The sequence below is a fragment of the Ciona intestinalis genome, chromosome 6, assembly GCF_000224145.3.
Source record: "Ciona intestinalis chromosome 6, KH, whole genome shotgun sequence".
NCBI classification, from domain to species: domain Eukaryota; kingdom Metazoa; phylum Chordata; class Ascidiacea; order Phlebobranchia; family Cionidae; genus Ciona; species Ciona intestinalis.
The window spans coordinates 507280-531348 of NC_020171.2; the positions used below are offsets into that span (position 1 = coordinate 507280).

At 33.7% G+C, this 24069-nt stretch overlaps 3 protein-coding genes across 6 annotated transcripts; 1 reads left to right on the forward strand and 2 right to left on the reverse strand.

Annotated features, from left to right (window-relative positions):
- Nucleotides 1-1722: 1722 nt before the first annotated feature.
- Nucleotides 1723-8652, reverse strand: LOC100176936 (dehydrogenase/reductase SDR family member 12-like). The gene is made up of 7 exons (XM_002132078.4): nucleotides 8399-8652; nucleotides 7769-7985; nucleotides 7250-7492; nucleotides 6770-6883; nucleotides 5467-5614; nucleotides 4864-4935; nucleotides 1723-1893 (listed from the first exon to the last, which is right to left on the reverse strand). The coding sequence occupies exons 1-7, from the start codon at nucleotides 8452-8454 to the stop codon at nucleotides 1781-1783; spliced, it is 963 nt and encodes a 320-aa protein (XP_002132114.1). The 5' UTR covers nucleotides 8455-8652; the 3' UTR covers nucleotides 1723-1780.
- Nucleotides 3512-15480, forward strand: LOC100181589 (protein DENND6A). 2 transcript variants are annotated; one of them, XM_026834869.1, is made up of 11 exons: nucleotides 3512-3523; nucleotides 8995-9142; nucleotides 9613-9807; nucleotides 10420-10606; nucleotides 11009-11148; nucleotides 11661-11857; nucleotides 12247-12324; nucleotides 12862-13108; nucleotides 13223-13366; nucleotides 13782-13994; nucleotides 14290-14788. In XM_026834869.1, the coding sequence occupies exons 2-11, from the start codon at nucleotides 9023-9025 to the stop codon at nucleotides 14482-14484; spliced, it is 1716 nt and encodes a 571-aa protein (XP_026690670.1). In that variant the 5' UTR covers nucleotides 3512-3523; nucleotides 8995-9022; the 3' UTR covers nucleotides 14485-14788. The 2 variants fall into 2 exon arrangements, with proteins under 2 accessions (XP_026690670.1, XP_002132111.1); XM_002132075.5 differs by lacking the exon at nucleotides 3512-3523 and having other exon boundaries at nucleotides 8951-9142; nucleotides 14290-15480.
- On the reverse strand, nucleotides 15469-23729 carry LOC100179266 (E3 ubiquitin-protein ligase ARIH2). Of its 3 annotated transcripts, none has more exons than XM_002132068.4 (10): nucleotides 23489-23729; nucleotides 22281-22454; nucleotides 21756-21985; nucleotides 20816-21056; nucleotides 19870-19987; nucleotides 19301-19351; nucleotides 18700-18721; nucleotides 18088-18239; nucleotides 17533-17676; nucleotides 15469-16675 (listed from the first exon to the last, which is right to left on the reverse strand). In XM_002132068.4, exons 1-10 carry the CDS (start codon nucleotides 23647-23649, stop codon nucleotides 16451-16453), a joined length of 1518 nt encoding a protein of 505 aa, XP_002132104.1. In that variant the 5' UTR covers nucleotides 23650-23729; the 3' UTR covers nucleotides 15469-16450. The 3 variants fall into 3 exon arrangements, with proteins under 3 accessions (XP_002132104.1, XP_026690672.1, XP_026690671.1); XM_026834871.1 differs by lacking the exon at nucleotides 23489-23729 and adding an exon at nucleotides 23343-23444; XM_026834870.1 differs by lacking the exon at nucleotides 23489-23729 and adding an exon at nucleotides 23034-23137.
- Nucleotides 23730-24069: the final 340 nt, after the last annotated feature.

Sequence of the window (24069 nt, forward strand, 5' to 3'; positions counted from 1 at the left end):
TGGAACAGATCTCTAAGAACTACGCCACTCACCCTTTCTCTATAAACAAATGGTAGCCGGCAGTCTAAATTTCTGGTTGTTGAAAAAGATTATCATCATACAAGGCACTACTAACCAATAATCCACACCGACGCGTAGGCGTAATAAACTAAATCGCGTCTCTTGAACCGAAATGATCTTAAAAAAGCACCTAAAAATAAAATCAAATACCAAAGAAGCTTAATAATAAGCGCGCATAGAACGTAGCTATCTATATATTGGCGAAACCTGCAGCGTGACACGCCATTAGACATGAAATTGAGCCAGAGTTGTCCCGTTGCGACAAAAAACGCAGATATAGTATATAGAATACCACATTATATAATAACAAAGCATACTTTATAACGTTGCAGCGTGACACGCCACGGGACCCAAGATTTAGGCCAGAGTTGTCATGTTATCATAAAAAAACGCAGCTAATGTAATACAAAACTGTATAACAAACTTTATATTCTAAAAACACAGATTCCAATATACTGAATACTTCTCTATATCTTTACTAAGCTTAGAACTACACAAGTCTTTTCTATCTACCTTTGCAGGAAAATTGCATTAAGCTGTTTGCGACACAGATTCTTGACCAATACAAAAACTACAGAGCGTATAGCACCGTTACACGCCGCGCAAGAAGCAATTATCAGCCAAAACACGCTGTAAGCACACAGCTGCTGTTGTGGAAACACCACTGGTAAATTGCCTGCTAAATCTGTCGCTCGAAAAATGTGAAAAACAGAACTAAAAAGGCGTCTTGTAGGCAAAGCCTTACACCGCTGCTAAATTTGCTGCAAAACCGCCGCTCGAAAATTGTAGAAAACAGAAATAAAGACGTTCATGCGTAGTTTTTACGTCATTATTACTTTGAGACGTATTTTTTCAATGTTTTTTGAGATCTAAGTTACTCGATTTAAGATAATGCAAACAGAATTTGTTTTTTTTAAACACTCATGCACAATTCCTTGTTAATATATGCAAATATATTTTATACGTGTTAATAGTTTAATACAGTAGGCTGGGGAAGGATGGGACACCTGTTTATTCTCCTTTCTCGTCTCATTTGGTAGTAAAACAAAGAACGTTTAAAGAATTACAAAACCGTATCCTTACAACTCCCATAAACCGTTGCTAATTTTTTAAAACACGATCAGGATATTTGTATATTATGTGCTAAAGGTGTCCCAACTTCCCCCGCAGTACAATATATTAGTAAACTATTTATTAAAATCTTTGCAGCCCAATGTGAGTGGTGTCTTATATAGTTTAACAGCCACGCTTTTACCCAGAGTTGTTTTATTTATTTTTAACTTTAACGTGTTTTAACAACTGTCGTTTTTCTATTTCCTTCTCTTTGCTATTTTACTTAATACGACTTGATATGAAATGATAAATACAATTTATGATACAGTAGGGTGGGGGAAGATGGGACACCTTTTAACTCCATTTTCTCGTCCCGTTTAGTAGTAAACAAAGAACATTCAAAGAATCATAAAACTATATCCTCACGACTACCATAGACCGTTGTTAATTATTAAAAACACGATCAGGATATTTGTATATTATGTGCTAAAGGTGTCCCATCTTCCCCCACCCTACTATATGTTTTATATGTAACATGAGAAAGTATAACGTTTGCAAATAATAAATACAACACTTGTTACGGCTATAGAATGTGTACGAAACAAAACATACAAATTTGCTAAATATATTTTCAATATGAGAAAAAAACGATTTCTATTTATATGCATTATGGTTTAAACTGGTTAGCAATTTCAGCGATTTTTGTCAGAAAGGTGTTTCTATCTTCTGCTGATTCGCGTGTCCATGCTAGAGCCAGGTGTGTAGGGACTGCCTTGCGGTCTGGAAAATAAGCGGGTTTTGCACTAAAGGGGTATATAAGTTATGTATCCTCGCATGAAGTGGCAATAACAGTTGTTATAACACAGGTGTTCTGCTTCATACACCTCGTGCCCGCTTTCGAGTTACTATATATAGTAGGGTGGGGGAAGATATGAGACCTTTAGCACATAATATCTAAATATCCTAATCTTGTTTTAAACAATTAACAACGGTCCATGGTAGTCGTGAGGATATAGTTTTATAATTCTTTAAAGTTTTCTTGTTTACTACTAAATGGGACGACAAAATAAAGTTAAAAACTGTCCCATCTTCCCCTATCCTATACTGTACGTAAATTTGTCAGTGTCTTTTGATTTTTTTTTTACTTTTTTGAGTGTATGGCTGATAATTCAGACAACCCATAAGTACATCTAGCAATCATATATAATAGGTTGGGTTGGGGTGGTCTATATTTTCATTCCATTTTTCGTCCCATTTGGTAGTAAACAAAGTATATTTACAAAATTATATAACCGTGTCTTCACGACTCTAAAAATAGCGTTGTAAATTGTTCAAACCACGATCAGAAAACATGGGATATTATGTGCTAAATCCATCTTACCCCACAGTTTTATATCTAAACATTACGGGCCAAATATGTATGCAAAACGCGGGGCTATACGGGTGTACTTAATCTAGAAATAAAATATCTACAAATACCGAACCAAATCTGGCTACTGTTTATTTTTGGCTCGCGAAATTTTACATCGTTAGTAATTTTACAAAACTTTTTAGCGTCGAAAATAGTTTTTAAATCACGTCTATTGAAAAAATAAGATTTTCAAGCGCTGATAAGTATGTATGGCTTCTTAAGGGTGGGGCGGTTTTACCAATCCCGTATTTCTGAGAGCTTAAAACCGATGACTATTATTACATGTACCTACGTCAATATAAATGACAATTTGGTATTTTTTCAAATTATAAAAGCTTTTAAGAAGCAATTGGCGTTATAATACTAAACCATTAAGGGCTGACGTCTAAACACAAGAAAAATAATGTTTTTCTAAAAAAAATATTTTTTTCTTATTTTTTTTAAATATAATTAATAATTTTTTCTTGTCATTCCTTCTCGGAAAAGGGGAATTACCCGCCTAAAGCAGCGAATTTATTTTAGTAACAGTTCTGGGAACTGCGACGCATTTTGCCAGCTAGAAAATTACCCATCGCATGACATTTTGATCTATATTCGCATATATGTTATGAGAAATTGCACTGTATTATACATAACGCAATGATATAGTAGGGTGGGGGAAAGATGAGACGTATTTTCATTCTATTTCCTCGTACCATTTGGTAGTAAACAAAGAACATTCAAAGAATTATGAAACCGTATCCTCACGACTCCCATGGATCGTTGTTAATTGTTTAAAACAGGATAACGATATATTTGGATATTTTTATGTGCTTAAAGTGTCCTGTATTTCCCCACCCTACTATACATGCTGAGGTTAAATATGGTATAAGATAAATAACAGAAAAAAAACGCTTATTATTCTAAATGGTTGAGGTCCTATAACGTAACACGCCATGAGATATGATTTAGAGTTGTCCCATTACTTAGTTAAAACATTCTATATTCTACATGGGTGAGGTCCTACTACAAGGCATTCCAAGGGACTTAGGCCAGAGTTGTCCCATTGATTAAAACATTTTATTCTATATGGGTGAGGTCCTACAGCGAGGCACGCGCTATGAAATACAGACAAAAATCCTTAACATTAAGTGCCAACAAATATAAATTCTCCCTCGTAAACACGCCCTAATAAAAATAGATTGGTTTGAGGTGCAATCTGTAATTAAAACGTAAAGCAAATAAAAGTTTTGTGGGCATAATACACGCCTGTTACACATGTCTAATGTCAGGACCTTTTTTTACGGCACATTACTTTATAAATACTCGTGCGGAAACTACGCAAATAACAAATAGTTTTTGACATTCTTAAAATTGCCTTGTAGAAATGCGCGTTTTACCAATGCGTTTTTGGTTAGGGTTGTAAATAGTAAAAATATATAGTAGGTTGGGGTAAGATGGCCCGAACGACTCGTTTTGCTGTTAATTCCATTTCTTTTCGCTATGTTAATTCAATATGACCTTTGGTAATGTAATCCAAGGATAAATTATCATGTTATGTTATATGGTGGGGTGGGGAAAGATGGGACACCTTTTCAGTCTTTTTTCCTCGTCCCATTTGACTCCCATAGGCCGTTGTTAATTTTTAAAACAGGATCACCATATTTGAACACTATATGCTTAAGGTGTCCTATCTTCCCCTACTACGTTATAAGCTGTTTTACAGTAATACTAATACCCCATAAGGAACAGCGGGTAGCATTCATGAAACAGCAACGCTGCAATATATAGACATGTTAACCACACAACACAATATGACGTCACACTTACGTATTTCGTGACCCTAAATTGACTGAAAAATGCGACGCGTGTATTTTGGTATATAGAGAAACATGAAAACGAAAGCCAATACGTTTGTGCATGGCTGAAAGTTATTCCATTGACTAAATGCTTTTTAGTATAAATATTTTAATTAGAGAAAAGCGTATTAAAATAGTGACCGCGCTTTTTTCTTTCAATTAAATGTAAATATGTTTTTAACTGTAAGCGTGTTTTAACAACTGTTGTTTTGTCGCTATATTCTGTTTTTCGTTTAAAATATTTTTTAATCTTCGCTACCGTCAAAAAAAGTAAACTTTGTTATTATTATGTTGCAAATTTAACAATTGGTCCATTTTTTATACATGTTATGGTTTAACCTTAAAATTTGGGCCTATGTAGAAAGCAATATAATGAACCAGAGATTCTGGGTTCAAATCCAGGTCAAGGTTGTAAAATTTCAGCGATTTCACAAAAAAAAATCAAAAAATCTTAAACCTACTAAAACATAACACAACAGCACACTCTTGTGTTTAACTTACCTAAAAAGAACAAGCCACTAGGTTGGGCTAGAGCTGCGTCAGAAACACTAAGCCAAACTATAGTATCAGCACCTACAATTAAATAAAACAGTTACCATAAGAGCTGTTATAAAACTAATAATACAAAAAAACATATCATAAACATATTGGTGTAATGTCAGTTTTGCAATCTAAAAATGGGATTTTTTCCTGCTGTTAGATGTCTATATAAACAGGCAAAGTCAAAGTATATTGCATTCACCACATTAATCAATGAGGTTTCCTATGTTTTACAACTATCAGTGTAACTGTATTTTAACAATGTCACCCAAATTTTACTCTGCTGTTAGGTGTCTTTAAAATCAAGCAGAACCAAAATATATACTGCATTCACCATTAATCAATAAAGTTCCCTATGTATTACAACTATGAGTGTAACTGTATTTTAACAATGTCACCAAAATTTTACCCTGCTGTTGGGTGTCTATACAAACAAGCAGAGCCAAAGTATATTGCATTCACCACATTAATCAATGAGGTTCCCTATGTTTGACAACTATGAGTGTAACTGTATTTAACAATGTCACCCCAGATTTACTTAAAAAATACCTATAGGAAATATACCTTGTTCTGCAGTTCTTAGATTATCCTTCATATATTCATAAAACCCAGGCATTGATGTTCTCACAGCTGGAGTATCAGCCCAACCAGGGTGCATGGCAGAAAAATGAATATCAGGGTGCATTTTGGCCCATTCCTCAGTCAGTATAACCTGCATATAAAAAGGCCCACTGTTAAAAATGTTAATTGAATAAATGAATGTAACTTTTTTTTTAAGAGGTGGGGCAACGACAGTCATTATACAATTTAAAATTTGAAAACCAATAAAGGATCACTTTTAAAAATGCGAATTAAATGAATGTAACATTTAACTTATTTATCTTTGAGTGGCGGGACAACGACCGTTAGTATATAATTTATATTTTTGAATTACTTATCAGTTATCACACATTTTCAGACCTTATTTTATGTGGTAAATAAATGAATGTAACCTATTTTGCCCTGGTGGCAGGGCAATGACAGTCATTATAACACAGTTGTTCTGTTTCATACACCTCGTGTCAGTTAACCGTACATTTAATACTGCGTTTTTTTTATCTGTTTTAACATTTATATATATAGGTCTAAATGTATGACTAACAATTTATTTGAATACAATGATAACGGCTATTATTTTCTTTTTTTGCATATCAAAAATAAATGTATTGCTCATTTTACTAAAAGAAATTAATATTTCATGATTTTAAACAGTAAGCCATGTTTTATGAGCCAACACCAGGCAATTAACTAATTATTTTAACACAGCAGATGCCAAATGCATAATACAGTTATTCCGTTACATTTGTTTTACTGTAGTATTCTATAGTGGGTAACCATGTCCGGCGCCGTGGCAAAGTGGTTGGTGCGCCTGCCTGTAACCCAGAGGTAATGGGTTCAAGGCTTGTCGCTGCTACCACTGTGGGGGTATGTGTCCTTGGGTAAGACACTTAGAAATTTGCTTTAACCCAGTGGTCACTAATGGGTTGTCTAATTTATCAGCCATACATAAAAAAATCCACAACAAAGATAAACCTCCACAAAGTAACATACATGGTAACTCGTAAGCTGGCACGAGGTGTATAAATACCCGTGTTATCGTTTTCCAGCCACGCAAGGATAAAGTAAGTTACATTCATTCATTCATCTTATATCATAGTACCCAGACAAAAACAAATTACACCGATGGAATTACTTCTATAATCTATATGTCAATACTGCATATACAAAAAGGTACGTAAAAGTAAAACTATTGGCAATCGCCCAAAATCTCAGTTCCCTTGGCACGCCACGCTGTAGGACCTCACCTATATAGAATATTAATGAATACCTGTTGCCGTTTTTGTTGTGCATACGCCATGTCTCCAGAAAACGTTCCTTTTTCAGATTGAAGATCTTTAACATTCAGTTTTTGAGTGTACATTCCCCCAGAACTAACTGTTATCTGCAATAGGTAAAAAAAATATATATATATAAAAATCTGCATATTTTTTTTTACTATAGGTAAACTAAGATGCAATTCTTCTGCTTTTTAAATTGCCAAAATGCTTAACATTTGGTAAATGACTAACTTTATACACTAACTTAATGGACATTGTCTTAACCCAGTGGTCAACAATGGGTTGTTCAAATCACATATGCGTATGGGTTGTCAAAACAAAAAAAGAAAATCTTCAAAAATATATATAATTCTGTAAACATTCTTTGTTTACTACCAAATGGAACGATAAATAATAATGAAAATCTAAACCATCTTACCCCAACCTACTATATAATACAAATTTAGGAATTTTTTGAAATTTTTACTTACAACTCTTGGCTTAGTAGATTTTAAAAGCAGGGGTACCAGTTCTTGTGTCAGTACATAAGTCCCCACTGTGTTAGTGGCAAAATTAAGCTCAAGGTTTCCAACCTCAGTAGTTTTTCTATCATTGACCATACAGCCAGCATTGTTTACAAGAACATTGAGTTTTTCATGGTTTGAAGAAAAATTCTTGGCGAATTCGTAAACTTCTTTTGTATTGGAAATATCGAGCACATGAACTGTTATGTTCTAAAATAGAAAAAAGCACGCATTAAAAATGTGAAAGAATAAATGTAACTTACTTTATCCACCTATGGGCAGAAATAGACAGTCGTCATAACACGCCGACAAACCATTAGTCACCACTGGGTTGGAGTAATTGCCGTTGAGTGTCTTGCCCAAAGACACATACACCTACAATAGTAGCAGTGACAAGTCTTAAACCCATTACCTCTGGGTCACAGGCAGACGCGGTAAGCACTTTATATAACAAATATCAAGCATATATATAGAAAAACCTCTTACAGAATTTCCACTTTCTTTGACTATATCTTCCTTTGCTTGATTTGCACGCTCCAAATTTCTACACACCATGTGAACTTCTCCACCGTTTTTAGCAATAGCAATTGCAGCAGCTTTTCCTAAACCACTATTTGCCCCAGTGACCATGAAAACCTGGTCACTTACATCTTTTTTAGTGTCTTCAGGGTGAAAGGATTTTGCTGCCTTTGCATATCCACCACTGTAAAAAATAATGTTTAAATACTTTAATCTTTAAATTAAATGCGAGTTTTGAATGTCTGTATACTTAAAGACACTGTAGGCCTGGATAATAAGCCTATTTGTATTTTATCAAGGTTTTTAAATAAAACACTATGTATATACTGCAAAATGCAATGACTACATTCTGTAAAATGCAAGCATATTTTAACGTGTTACTATCATGTGTACATTTATATCGCATTGAATGAGCTGCATTCAATTTATTTTTTAAGTTACACTATACATACCATGTATTATGGCAATACTATAACTTTACAATCATATGGTGTAAAAAAAACGATCTGAAATAAAACAACAGCTACTTTACAGTTTCCATAGGCAATTATTTGAGTGTTCAGTATTTGGTTCAAAATCATTGTTAAATACACTTACTTTGTGAATTGAAGACGTCCTTTAATAAAAAACGCTGTTTTCTGGTAAATGCTCATTTTGAATCTGCTCTGGCAGTCAAATACAGTTGTCAACGAAGAATATAAGCGATTATAAACATTGGTGACACATATTGACAATGTTATATAATCCGCTGTTACGTAAAGGGGAATTCCCTCATATGATCATCACATACAATCGTAAAAATAATATTTACAATTTTAGCTTTTATTAAAACACTTTTTACCTTGATTTTCAATATGCGCAAGCCAAAAACGTGCAACTTACTAGACAAATAAACCTCTTAACTATACTGAGAGTTAACACGCCCTTGATTTATGCACTTTGACGTATAAAAAAAACTGTGTCAAAAGTAGCTAACGAATGTTGTTTTTTAAAGTGCCTATTTGTATACCAATATCTACTTGCATCATTTTAAACTATAATTTATGTTTAAACTTTACATAAACATGCCTGTCTTTCATGCAAACTGGATAATATAACTAGTGCCCTTTAGCGCTTATATTCAGCCATAGAAACGCTCGCATGATGGCGATTTCCAATACTCTATTGACCTTTACATTTGCAGCTAACGCCAGATCAAAAACTGTCTTAATAAGCTGAGTAATGGAGTTAGCTGCTGCAAATGAAGATGAACGGCCGGTCCTGCCTTGGGATCAGTTTTCACAATGGCTTCATTGCGTGTGCGTTGTCACGTTTGACTTAGAACTTGGGCAAGCTATGGAGGTATCTGTAACAGGGTGCTTTCAATAATAAATCTAATAAAATGCCTAAATCTAGTGGCTTAAAACGTACTATTACTATGGTATAATCTGAAATTACATACTTGGTAACTTGTAGGGGACATGATGACATTTGGTAAACGCGCTTGCCTCTAGCTCAAGAGTTAATGGGTTCAAGGCTCGATGCTGCTAGCAATGTTGGCGCGTATGTCTTTGTGCAAGACATTTAACAACAATTGCTCCAACCTAGTGGTCCCTTATGGGTTGTCTAAATTGTCAGCCATACCTAATTAATTCCATACATAATTTTGTAAAAATATCTATTAAATAATTAGTACAAAGCTACATATGCGTTTTGAACTTATAAGTGGGCACGAGGTGTATGAAACAGAACAGCCATGTTATAACTTTTAAATTTGCCCCACCATGTTACAATAAACAACTAAAAAACAAGTTACATTTATTCCTTTTTAGTTTATGTACCCTACCCATATTGAACTCAGCGATGTAGAAAAAGCGAACATATGTTACCTCGCTTTTCCCGATTCAAATTCTGGCTGTATGGGTGATACACAATACTGGTTCCGTATTCGAAGAAATTCACTTTATAGAACCAACAATAAAGATACTGACTATCAATGCACGAAAGACTGCCCTGTAACATTGCTGGTAAATGTTAAGTGCTACACCATTAGGCTGTCTTTAAAGTAGGATATATACTATGCATTAGTTGTAGTTTAATTCATACAAAATGGCTGTAAATTTAGAACAACATTGTATTCCATATGGGTGAAGTCTTATAGCAAGGCTTGTCATGGACCATGGAGTAATAGACGGGACTATTTATCCTTGGCCAAGCTATAAAGGGAAGATCTCCCATCCATCCAGTCCGCAGAGTATGGCAGTTCCTGACGAGATCTTGCGCGTGCAAGACAGATATTTTTCGTGTGCGCGTGTGCTATCATTAAAAATCTGCCTGCAAAGCATGTACATTTTCAAGCCACGTTAGGAAGTCTTACTTAATTTAATACGTACGTGCATCACCAAAAGTCTGTAAAAAATCGGGCGTGCACCTGTCATACTCTGCAGTCTGGCCATCTATTAACATTAAAACCTTTGACACCTACCTTCTGGAAGCAGCAGACCTCAAAATCTGGTGAGGTCCATGTGATTGCACCCTGGGTTTTGGGGTAATGGTAGTGTGTGACATGCCCTGCTGTAGAACCTCTTCCACATAAAAAAAAATAAGAATAGAATTACTTACAAATTTTTTTCAAACAGAAAGACGAAACACATTACTACGGTTATGTCTATTTTCGACAAGTTCGAGACAAGACACTGAAAAGAGGTTACTTCCAAAAATCAGTCGTTCTACTCAGCTCTTTGCCATACTTTAACTTTTTCAAAGAAATCTCAGACATCATTGCACCAGAGTATTTTGATAACGGAGTCCCTTGTTTAGAAGCAGGTACGTTTTAAAAAACTAAACTTTTAATAACTTTTTGTTTGTATTTTCGATTCAATAACGATGATTAAAAAATGTTTAAAACAAAAAGACAGGATATAGCGACAAAACAACAGTTCTTAAAATCATATTTACACTTAATTGGAAGAAAGAAACGTGGTCGCTACACCTAGCAGACAAACGAGCCATTTATGTTTAATTATTATCACGTTAAACTTCTAATGGAAACGAAAGGGTGTCTTATATAAATATCACTTACAAAATAACAGTTGTGATAATAACTCATCTAAACGTTCACCATGTGTGTGAAACAGAACACCCATGTTAGAACAACTGTCATTTCAATTTCAAAATAAACATTTTTTAGTAATTGCGAGTAATATTATATTGTTTCTATTTTCCCAGCTTGTCATGACATTGACAAATGGCCGAGTCCAATACCTGGACAAATTCTTAACCTGCCTTTAATGGGAATGGTTCTACATGTGAGGATACCTACTAAACAAGACAAGCCTGGAACCAATGTACTTGATAACACAGACAAAGTCAGTTTATCTATGTGTTAAATTAAAAGTTACTGAAGCAATAATCTTATGCTTGCTGAAATGTTATGTTTTTGTAAGGAACATTTATGTATCAAAAGTTATAGAAACTGTAGGAAAACAATCTTTTTGCTATCTTGTACTTGATTTAAAAGACGGTTATTTTATGTGTCCAAGGTCCCACAGTCTGGGACACCATGGGACCTGAGATTTAGGACAGAGTTAGCACATTTTTCTGACACCCAGGGTGCTACAACCCATTTAATGATCACTGGTTTGGAGCAATGTCTGTTAAGTTTTTTGTACAAAATACTCTTATAAGTTGTCCTAATTGTTAGTCAAATTCACAAAAAAATCTCAAAAAATAATCACCCACAAAGTTATATACATGACAACTCAAAAGTGGGCTTGAGGTGTATGAAACAGAACACCCATGTTATAACAACTGTCATTTCCCCACCACGCAAGAATAAATAGCTTACATACATCTAAAAAATGACAATGCTTTTTTATAGAGTCCTGACCGTACACCATTTTCATTATCATCAATACATGAAGTTGATTTATATCAGAACTTATCTGATGTATTGCCCCATATACATCTCTTATGGGAGTTAGTACTGATTGGGGAACCTATTGTAGTGATGGCACCTTCTCCTACCGCATGTTCATCTACTGTACTTGCACTTGTATCGTGTATTAACCCATTAAGGTAAGATACTTAGGCACTTGGTAACCCATAGTTGTGGGTTCAAGGCTCGTTGCTGCCACCGTTGTGGGTGTATATCCTTGGTAAGGACACTTAGTGACCATTGGGTTATTTATAAGTTGTCAAATCGTCAGCCATACAGAAAAAAAACAACAGCCACACAGTTACATATGTGGTAACTCGTAAGCTGGCACGAGGTGTATAAACACCCGTGTTATAATGACTGTCGTTTTCCGCCCACGCAAGGATAAAGCAACTTACATTTAATTCAATAGTATGTGTACACAGACTATTTACATGGGGTATCATAACATATTTATTAACATTGTAAACATTATTTATGTACTTACTGTACAATTAATACTCAATTTAATCTGAATACACATTTCCAGGTATTGTTCAGATTACAGACCCTATTTTACGATCCACGACAGCGAGTTTAAAGAATACACAACTAAAACACAAGCTCCGTAAGTATATACACTAATTAACCACAGTTACATACATGGTAAAGCTGGTATGAGGTGTTTGAAACAAAACATCCTTGTTATAACGACTGTTGTTGATCCATCGCGTAAAGATAATTAATTAAATTACATTCATTCATTCAACACATGAAATAAGGCCGCAAAATCTGGTAATTTAATATCATGAATTGTATAATGACTGTCCTTGATCTGCCACTTAAAAATAAATAAGTTACACTCATTCATCCTATTTGTGGCTTTAACAGTGGTGCCTTACTGGTTGTCTAAAGTGTCAGACAAAAAAAATAAAAAATTGCCACCAAAAAAAATCACCTACAAAGTTACATACAAGGTAACTCATAAGCGGACACAAGGTGTATAAAACAGAACACTCATGGTATAACTATTGCCCTTGCCCCGCCACTCAAAGATAAATAAGTTACACTCATTCATTCATTCAATGCTACTTTAAGTTTTTTGCCCCGCCGCGCAAAGATAAACCAGTTACATTTATTTATTCAAATTTCATTTTTTTTACAGGCCTTCTGTAATACTAGGGGTAACAAACCCCTTTTTTACTAAAACCTTTCAACATTGGCCCCATATTGTGCGAGTTCGAGAAGTGGGGTTGGGTAACTACGGGGGTTCAAAACCCACATTAACCCCGAGCGACTCGAAATTGAAAAAATCATCCGCAATTAAAACTTTGGATCCGAAAAGTGGAATTTATACGAAATATAAACAGTTTCTAAAAAAGGATAAAAATTTTATAAAAGCATTTACAAAGGTAAGTTTTTGTTTTTTGAATATTCTTTGTGGGACGAGAAAATATACGGAAAAGGTGTCCCATCTTCCCCCACCCTACTATATCTATACAACCTAACTTATAATTTTCCTACAGAGTTTAGTAGAAAACAAAACAAGCAAGACACATTCTGCATTACTAAGACGTCATTTCCTTGAGTTAACACAAAGTTTTATCATCCCACTTGAGAGATATCTTGCCAGCCTTATGCCACTGCAGAAGTGTATATCTCCTCTAAAAGTAAGGTTACTGGTTTTCTACTTGTTCTTGTAATATACTATTTTAGTGTACTTGTACTCACTGTCACGTTATAACATGAATGTCTTCATACACCTCTTGCTCACAGTCAAATTATAACATAGTTCTGTTTAAAAACAGCTGTAAAGTCTTTCATTCTGTGCTCATTATAGAGTTATAACATAGGTGTCTTTTTATACACTAAACACGCATGGTATATTCATACACCTCGTGCTTACTGTCAAGTTATAACATGGGTGTCTTCTTATACACCAGACACACATGGTATATTCATACACCTCATGCTCACTGTCTGAATATAACATATTTAGGCTGATCTAAATCTTACCCTAATGTTTTTACTCTAATTTATTCTGTTTTTACCCTACATAATTTGCACTGTACATATTCTCAACAGGCCCCTCCAACTTTGAAACCATTTCGTCCGAATGATTTTATTCAAACAGTTGAAAACAACGGGCCACAGTTAACCTCTGGTACCAGAGGAGACTGGATAGGATTATACCGAAGATTTATGAGAAGCGCGAATTTTGAACACTGGCTTGAAAGAAGGAAAGTGGAAATGGAAATGAAACTGGTCTCTCTGCATATGACAGCGCTGAGCGAAACGGTAAGAAAAAAAATTAAAATTTTTTGCATTTTTTTAAATTTTGTTTAATTTTTATTGGTAACTAATTTTTTATTAATTGTATTGTGGACATAGGATTTAGGGTAAATTGGGCTCAAAAATGATGGTGTTTTCTATTTTATATGGAAGAGGTCCTTAAGTCCTTAACCTTTGGGCCAAATATATGTTGTTTTCTATTCTATATGAGTGAGGACCTAGGATTTAGGGTAAATTTGGTCCAAAAATGTTTATTTAATGTACAGTATACACAAATAATGTCTAATATCCCAACACACAGGATTTAATGGCTTGGTGTCAGGACAAAAGTGAAGTCGAAGTCGTTGACATGATTCTAAGAATACGGCAAAAAATTTCTCTTGTAAAATCGCATAAGATAGATGTATCAAATATAACAGTGGACCAGCTATCAGAACAAGTTACGAACATCACTAAAACTTTACCTTTAGATTTACAAGGTATTTTATCAAAATAGGAGTTGATTTTATCCACTTTTCTACCCTTTAGTTTTATTTTTCCAAGTGTTTTTTTTTTCATTTTTAGCTAAAATTGTCATTTTTTTGGCATTTTAATTGTCTTGAATTTTAAAATTATATAATACTTAGGGCACTGCCTGTTTTTGTGGCCTGTTTTTTGTGGAGAAAATAGTCTGTTTTTTGCTTTTTATTTTAAATTTTTCTAAAAATTTTGTTGTGTACTTCACGCAAATTTTGGTAATTCTTGTTTTAAAACACTGGTAACTACTATGTTTATGACATCATATATAAACCATTGTTTTGTGCAATAGTGCTTATTGTTTTACAAGTTAAATTCTATGTTGTATGTGTGTATGCATTTTCATATGGTAACTGTATGTTCTAAAATTTAGAATCTAAATTAATAGGTAAAACTTTTAGGTGTAATATAAATAATATGAAATACATGATAAACGCATACTCCAATTCCCTAAAATAAATTAGAAAATGTTTTTGCAACAATATAGAGAAAAAAATAGGAGTCTTATAATATGACCATATTTATAAATGCACTTGAAAAATATTACCTCTAAAAACGGCCTGGACTGTAACTATAGTACTGTGGGGTAAGATGGCTACCTTTAGCACAAAATATCCCATATTTTCTGATCTGGTTTATAACAATTGTTAACGCTCTTTTGCGGAGTTGTAAGAATATGGTCATATAATTATGTAAATATTCTTTGTTTACTACCAAATGAGAGAAAAAAAATATGTCACATCTTACCCCACCATAATATATATATATATTAAAAACCCAATATTTAATTTAAGCCCATACTGGACTTAAAAATGAACTTAGAATATAGCTGTTTTGCAGCATTTTAATAAATTTGCAACTTAAGCCAAAATGCATGGCGGCACGCTTTGCCGTATATTTTTTGCGAATTTTACTCTGCTGTGTGTTTTCTTCAAAAACTGTATCATGAAATTGCAAATAAAAATTTTTACGATGAGAACTTATTTATTAACAACTGCAGTATTAAATTGCACGGTTTATTTGTAAGATAAGACTACAGTACAGACAGCGATTTGAATTTGTGAAAAATCGTATTTTTAATATGACAAAAACAGTTGTGCATAACAATAAATTTAATGTGCACAAAATAACCAGGCACAAAATGATCCTACTGTGCATATAGATACCTTTGCAACACTTTTATAGCATGTTATACAACTATACTGTGCTACAAGACACAGTAGCATATAACATAAAGCATCATATACCATTACTTCTCAATCCTTTATAACTTTAACAACAAAAAAAAATATTTTTAAAAACGAAATTTTATATAAAAAAAAATTTGAACCCAATTTTTAAAACTAAATGTTATATAATGATTTAACTAGTATAGTATTATTAAAAGGTTTTGACCACTATTGTAGGCGACTCAACCAAATCAAATGTTACTAATGGGTTGAGAAGCATAGATATATAGTCCAATACCTATAGGCACCAAACTTTTTAAAACGCAGGGGAGGCAGGGATAGTTAGACATGCAAATTTTTATAAAAAAAAACTAATTTTTTAGTTGTATTGTTTACTGATTATTGCAGTGTAAAAATTCTGGGGTAAGTCTGCCTACCCTGCCACCCCAGGTTTGGCGCCTATGCTATTACCACAATTGTTTAGAAAATCATGTTTTATCCATAAAAAACAAGTATGCAAAGGCACCTATTTTTGTATAGGATCGAAAATACAGCTACAATGTTTACAAATACAGTAGTAACAGTTTGCACTGCGATGCGGGAAACATAAGTTTCACAAAAGTAATTTTGCAATTCATTCAAAAAAGACAGAATATTTTAACACTGATTCAGCAAAAAGATTTTCAAAACCTTATCAAAGCTTGTACCTCTTAATATACAAAACTTTTTCACGATCTGTTTTTGACAAAAGTGTTTTTTTTTCATCATTAAATGACTTTAAACAGTAACAAATCTCGCAAGTAAAGTTTGGCGCCGTTTTTCCGCTACATCCATTTGGTTTTCAATGTCACCACGCTGGTATTCTCCAGCGTGTTCCAATTTCCAAGCTAGGCCCTCGATTTCAACTTCCAGCTGGGCTTGTTGGTATTCAAATAACGCCTTTTCGGGGCCAGTTTCGGCGTAATATACCAAAGGGTATGTGTATTGTAGAGTATAACGACACTGTGTGTAAAAAACCTATTTAGACATCGTGTATAAAAAACCATTTAGATATTGTGTATAAAAACCTATTTAGACACTTTTGCAAACTGATTTTACTTCGCTGTTAAAAATCGCTTCCAAATAGAAAATAAAACAAAAAAATGATTTTACTTTAATATGCACCGCATTGTGTGAATAAGTTTTTAAATTCAAACGCGTTAACTTCACAATACTATTATGTCATACTATAAAACTTAATTCATAATTCTCCCAGAATGTACTATGCTGTAATCAATATCATAAAATCAAGCATAGGCACCAATCTTTATTAATTGCAGGGTAGGCAGTAATAGTTAGACACACCTTGTAAATTTTTGGGCCATATTTGTGTAATGTTTATAAAACAGAAAATTCCAGGGTTGGCCTGCCCACCCTGCCACCCCAGGTCTGGCGCCTATGACCTAAAGTAACCTTTTAATATGGTTTACTCGCTGTCACATGTTGTGTATATTTGCCTTATCAGCATAATTAAGCTTACTTTAAATCCCTGTTTCCCTTTAAATATTTTATATAATAAATTCTAAGTAGAGTTTTTGCATGCCTTGCATTTTAGTTACAGTGTTTAAAAATACATGTAACTTAACTTAATGTAAAATTCTTTACATTTTACAATTTAGCAAAATTCCACAAAACATATTTTTGAACCTATTCTATTCTATATGAGCAAGGTCCTACGGAGAGGCATGCCATGTGACCTCAAATTTAGACCACAGTTGTCCCATTACCTCAACACCTAAACATTTTTAGCAAAAAGATTTTTTTAATAAAAATTTGAAAAAAAATATTATATCTATTTTAAAATAATAACAATTTTTTACCTGTGCCAATAGTTCTCCAGCTCTTAGTAGGTATTGCCAGTCTATCCAAGTACCTTGGTTGCTGTTAACCTTCTCCTCTATCTGTGTTTGTATTCGGGATCTTGCCTGAGCTTCTAAGTGCAAACTACGGTCGTGGTTTTCCCACTGTTGGAAAAAAGGAAAAGTTTTAGTGCGAGTGGTGTATTGCCAGCGCTGTGGGGTTAGTGCGCTTGCTTGTAACCCAGAGGTAATGGGTTCAGGCCTCATCGCTGCTACCAATGTTGGCGTATGTGTCCTTTGGCAAGACACTTAACGGCAATTGCTTCAACCCAGCGGCCACTAATGGGTTGTCCAAATTAACATCATACATAAAAAATTAGAAAAATTTTCTTGTCTCATTTGGTAGTAATCAAAGAATTATGAAACTGATCCTCACGACTTTCAAGGACTGGTGTTAGATGTTACTTGTTTAAAACTAGAAAAGGATATCTGGATATTATGTGCCAAAGGTGTCCCATCTTCCCCACCCTACCATATATATTAGAGCACCACTCAAATTACTAAACAAAACCGTACCCTTTGAAAATAAAACAGATATTTTTTCAGAGCTTCTCTAGCTTGCGTTTGCGAGTTTTTGGAAGCGATTCTTGGATTTTCTTTGTAGCGACTGCATTCGTAGTATGAGTTGCCGTGATTTTTCCAATCTCCTAGGCACATCCAACAAAAATCTGAAGAAAAACAAGAGCTATGTTCTACTACTGATTTTGCCTTACTGTATGTTACAAAAAATAAGTTAAGTGGAAATTTCTACAGTTGTAAAACACAAATGATCAAAATAATTTAAGTGGAAATTTCTACATTTGTAAAACATTAAGCTGTTTAATACAATAAACAACTAAAAATGTTAGAAATTAATAATAGAAATTTTAATTTAAGGTCAAAGCCTTCAATAGGTTGGAGACATGGCCTGTTCAGCTTTTACACAAATATCCATAAAGTTATAGTATGTTAGGATAAGATGGTGGTTGTTATTATTATACTTTATTGGCCCATTTGATAGTTAAGAAAAAATATTTACAGAATTATATAACCATATCCTTACGACCCCCAAAAAGTGTAACGGTATCCATCTTACCCCACAGTAATATACCAGATATTTAATAAAAATAATAAAAACAAAGAACTCACTGTGTGAACATTTTGAACATTTCTGAAAAACAAAATAAAGAATTTTAGTAACTTGTAAAATGTTTTGGGATAAACGCTAAACCACTCTGACCTAATAAAAAGCAATTTAAATTCAATTATGATGTTTATCCTATTTTGATGACATGTAATTTGACATGTAATACCCCATGCAATTTTATAAAATTGTACCCTTGTTTATTAATTGGGGCATGGTGGCGTTTTAAAAAATATTAAAAAAAAAAATAGTACAGCACCATAGCTCAGTGCATAAAAATCTGTGTTTTATGCTTAATACTGACAGGTGTATGTGTCCTTGGGCAAGACACTTAATGGACATTGCTCCAACCCACTAATGGGTTGTAGCACTCTGGGTGTACATTTCAGGCAGTTTGCTCTAGCTATTTAAAATAACCAAATAATGACCTAAATCTTCTTATAAATAATTCAGTAATAAAGTAGTTTGAATTTCGCTTAATTTAATTTGTAGAAACGCAGTTATTTTTAACATGATTATTTTATAGGCAATAACTTAGAGTAGAAATGTACATACAGTTACTTGGCTACAGTGTTACAATAAATAGAATAAAAATAAAATACTTACAATGTGATTGCATCCGCCATTTTTTTCAATGCAAATGTGACATTTAGGACACTAAACGAAAAAAAAATGTGTTGGATATGCAGAGCCAAGCTGTATCTTATTATATATAACTTTATTTTAAAACTAGCGCATTCCTATTCTAAATAACACATGAAATGCAAAGGCCCATTCCATTCTATATGGGTTAGGTCCTATGTAAAAAAGACCTGGGATTTATGAGTTATAGTGAGGGAGATGGGACACATATGCCTTTATTTTCTCGACCCATTTAGTAGTAAACAAAGAAAATTCAAAGAATTATAAAACCGTGTCCACACGACTCCCATATAGACCCTTGTTAAATGTTTAAAACACGATCTGGATATTTGGATATTATTTTCTAAAGGTTCCCCGTCCACTACCCTACTACATTAAAATTTTTTTTTTTAATTTAACTACCAGTATATTACCAATATCAACTGTTCACACATTTTACTAATCTTTAACGCCCTTTAATTTAAACAGCACAGCCAAGCTGTATCTCTAGGTGTTAAATAAAGGTGTAACAAACCACAGTAAACGGCACTTACATCCTTAGTATTAGCACTTATGTAGTTGGCAGTTTCTGAGTCATCGGCGCATTTTGTCAACCATTTTTTAATCGTTTCACAGTTTGTTGGTATGTGTGGTGGGGTCCCGCATTCAAAACTGGATAAATTTACTGTTAAACCTATTATATATATATATATATATATATAGACTAGTTGTTTTTTTTTTCTAAAATTAAAAAAATATGTATCATTAAAGCGCCATCGCTAAGTGGTTAGCTCATAAATCTGTAAGTATTTACAGTTAAATCTAATATATATAGTACAAAAAAAATGCCCTTATTTTTATTGTGTAATTTTTTTAATACAAAAACTATGTTAAAAGTACCTAATTATAGCGCCATGCCAAAGCGATTAGCTCGTAACAATGTCAAAATTTACAAAATTTACAAAAAAATTGAACCTATTTTTAGTGTGTTTTAATCTGAAATAAACATAAAAAAATATATTACAAGTAGTTAATTACAGCGTGTTGCAAAGTGGTTAGCTCATGAAACTGTAGCAATAACATTGCAAAACTTTATTAACCTTTTTAACACAGTAGCAAAGATTAAATTAATTAAAACAAATATTTTTTAAACACAACATATTTATAATTTTAAAACACAATTTAAATCAGCGTTTCTTAAACTGGGGTAAATTCCCAGTATTTAGAGGGTAAATGAGCTACCAATTGAATTCCACATCAGTTCAACTGATGTAATTAGTTGTTTTCGCTTTTCAATAAACGGAGCGCCATATTACATATTGGGGGTAAATCTGATAAGCATGTTTGTTAAAACATACAAAAAAGTTTAAGAACCACTGATTTAAATAACTTATCATCCTCGCATGGTGGGGCAATTCAATGACAGTCGTTATAACACCGATCTGGTCACTGTGCAACAGGGGAAAATATTTTATCATTTTTAAGAAAATTCCAACTCACCAAAAGGCAGTCTTGCAGGTTAGGCATTGCACCTTTCTCGGTTTAGGTTTTTCCCCATATATGACGCTTGTACAGTCGACCCCAGGACAAAAACGTAACTGGTAATGTGAGGATACTGATATCCTGAACAAATGGGTCTTGTATGCAGTTTCTAAGGGAGAATCTTGGTTCACAGGGTAGAATTGCTTCACAAAATCAGGATGGCAAAGTAAGGTACACTCAGGCTCCATGCAAGGAATGCCTAGAAATATAAAAGAATGTAAGTTTTTGTTCTTGTGTGGTGGGGCAACGACAGTCGTTATAACATGGTGTTTTGTTCATCCACCTTGTGAAACAATATGAACGAATGTAAGTTTTTGTTCTTTCGTGGTGGGGCAACAACAGTCGTTATAACATGGGTGTTCTGTTTCATACTCCTCGTGCCTGCCTATGAGTTACAACATAATATGTAACCATGTGGGTGATTTTCAGATAAATTAATAATTTAGGTGGTTTTAGATATGTATTTCTGTTACTTATACATAATTTATAATAATTAAACTGTACAGAAAACTAGTAAAATGTACAAATATAAAATCACACTAAAAAGGTATATGTGTCCTTGGGCAAGACACTTTTAAATGGACATTACTCCAACCCAGTAAATAATAATAGGTTTTAGCACTCTGGGTGTCGAGAAATGGACCTACTACTCTATTCTAAATCTAAGGTGACATGACATGCTGTATGACCTCACCCATTTAGAATAAAATGAAAATATTAAAACACAATAGTGTATTGAATGACTGAATGAATGGATGTAACTAACTTTATCCTCGCGTGGCCGGAAAAAAACAATTGTTAAACACGGGTGTTCTGTTTCCTACACCCCCAAACCAGCTTACGAGTTACCAAGTATGTTACTTTGTGGGTGATTATTAAAATCACATTATATATATACCTTGCGACATGCCATCTTTTACAGCAAACACCATGTGTTGTTTCCAGCACCCATCACAAAACTGATGTCCACAATTTAAAGCCAGCAATTTACTGCGATGTAAAGTCTCCAAACAAACCCCACAAACTTTAGGTCGCGAAGATTTTACTTTTTCGATTGATTTTGAATTTGTGGCATTTTGTAAACCACTCTCTTCAAAAAGTGCTGTCTTTTCAGAAGCAATGTTGATTCTAGGAAAATAGTTGTGTGTCACTGTAATATATATGCCTTTTTTCTTAGCGTAAATTCCCCCCCAAAAAATTTGGCTTGTTTGTCTTATACAGTCTACTATATAATGAAAAATACATCTAGTTAGGGCACTTGCCTCTAGATTAGAGGATACAAGTTCAAAGCTCAAAGCTGTCACCTGTGTGAGGCAATTGCTCCAAATACACACACACACATATATATGAGAATGTTTTGGTCCATAACAAACACATTACACACCTTATATTAAGACATTAATACACACAATCTACAACCTACCTTGTTTTTATAACAGCGAGCTTCCATTTAGAAGCTTGTAACACAAGTCTAGACATAGCTGGTGTAATACTAAGCACCACTGATGCTTTGTCGCAATCTTTCCATAAAAACTCATTCGTTTCGCTTACAGTCATAGTTTTACTGCTGAAATGCTCCAATTCTTGAATTAATTTCCTGAAAATAATAAGATGATGTCACGTTAAAAAATCTATAACCATTGAAAATTAACTCAAAATTTAAAAAAATATTGGCAACTAATTTGGCAGTGCACATAGGGTACACTTATTGACAACTATGCCTAAAAGACCCAGTTTTCTTACCAATAAAAATAAACTAGTAAAATAGTCTTCAGTCAGTTTTGACTCAATTATTGCCAAAAAAAAGAAGTTGCTATAACATAAATTTTAATCAGATAATGAGGGTATAAAAATTATATATAATATAACTTGCTTATCCTCTCATGTTAGGGCAATACCAGTCGTTATAACACAGCTGTTCTGTTTCAAACACCTTGTGCCCGTTTATGAATTACCACATATGTAACCAATTATTGCTTGGTGTTACATAAGCGGTAACACGTAAGCTGACACGAGGTGTATGAAACAAAACGCCCTTATTATAAAATCTATTGTTTTACGGCTAGGCGAGGATATATCAAGTTACATTCATAATTTTTTGGGGAAAAATTACTGATGTCCATTCCACACCTTATGCCCACTTACGAGCTACAACATACTTTAACTAACTCAGTACTTGATGTCATTATTATTCCACTTTGAATAACTGGTAAGCGGGCAGAGGTGTATGAAACAGACCACCCATGTTATTACAACGACTATCATTTTCCCGGCGCGTGAGGGTAAAGCAAGTCACATTCATAACTTTGTGAGTAAAGTTAGCCTACTTGATGCCGTTATTATTCGATGTTGAGTAACTCTAAACTGGTAAGCCGGCAGAGGTGTATGAAACAGAACACCCATGTTATTACAACGACTATCATTTTCCCGGCGCGTGAGGATAAAGCAAGTCACATTCATAACTTTGTGAGTAAAGTTAGCCTACTTGATGTCGTTATTATTCGATGTTGAGTAACTGGTAAGCGGGCAGAGCTGTATGAAACAGAACACCCATGTTAATATAACGACTGTCGTTTCCCGGCCACGCGAGGATAAAGCAAGTCACAATCATAAATTTGTGAGTAAAATTACTTGATGTCGTTATTATTCGAAGTTGAGTCTCCATCTTCCTCCTCACTGTCGGCAAAATCATCCTCGTTGTTGTTGTAATAATTATTGATGTCTTCTTCGTCATCTTCATAATCATCAGAACAATCGTCATCGCTTACTCCAACATCTTCTTCATTGCTCATATTGAAAGATCAGAAAAATATGACAGATTTGTGTTTTTTTAATCTGGGCTATATATACAATGTGAAAACGTAGGCTAAACTATTGCTAATTAAAAATAACAACATTGAATTGGCAAAAGATGACATATTTGTTTATAAAGTTGAATATACACAATATAGATAAAAAATATCTCAAACATGCGTATTTTTAAGTATACAAAGTAATATAACTAAACAAAAAAATAAATTATTAATTTACATAGTTAGTAATATTTTAGTTTTTAAAAAACGTACCATTGGCTTTTAAACACAGTTAATTTAAAAAACAAATACATTAAATATAACAAAGGATAATTTAAATACGTGATACATTGTAATCGGTAATCCTTCTCGTACTTTCTCTACAATACACGTTTTGTGTATACAGCCTATACTGTTACC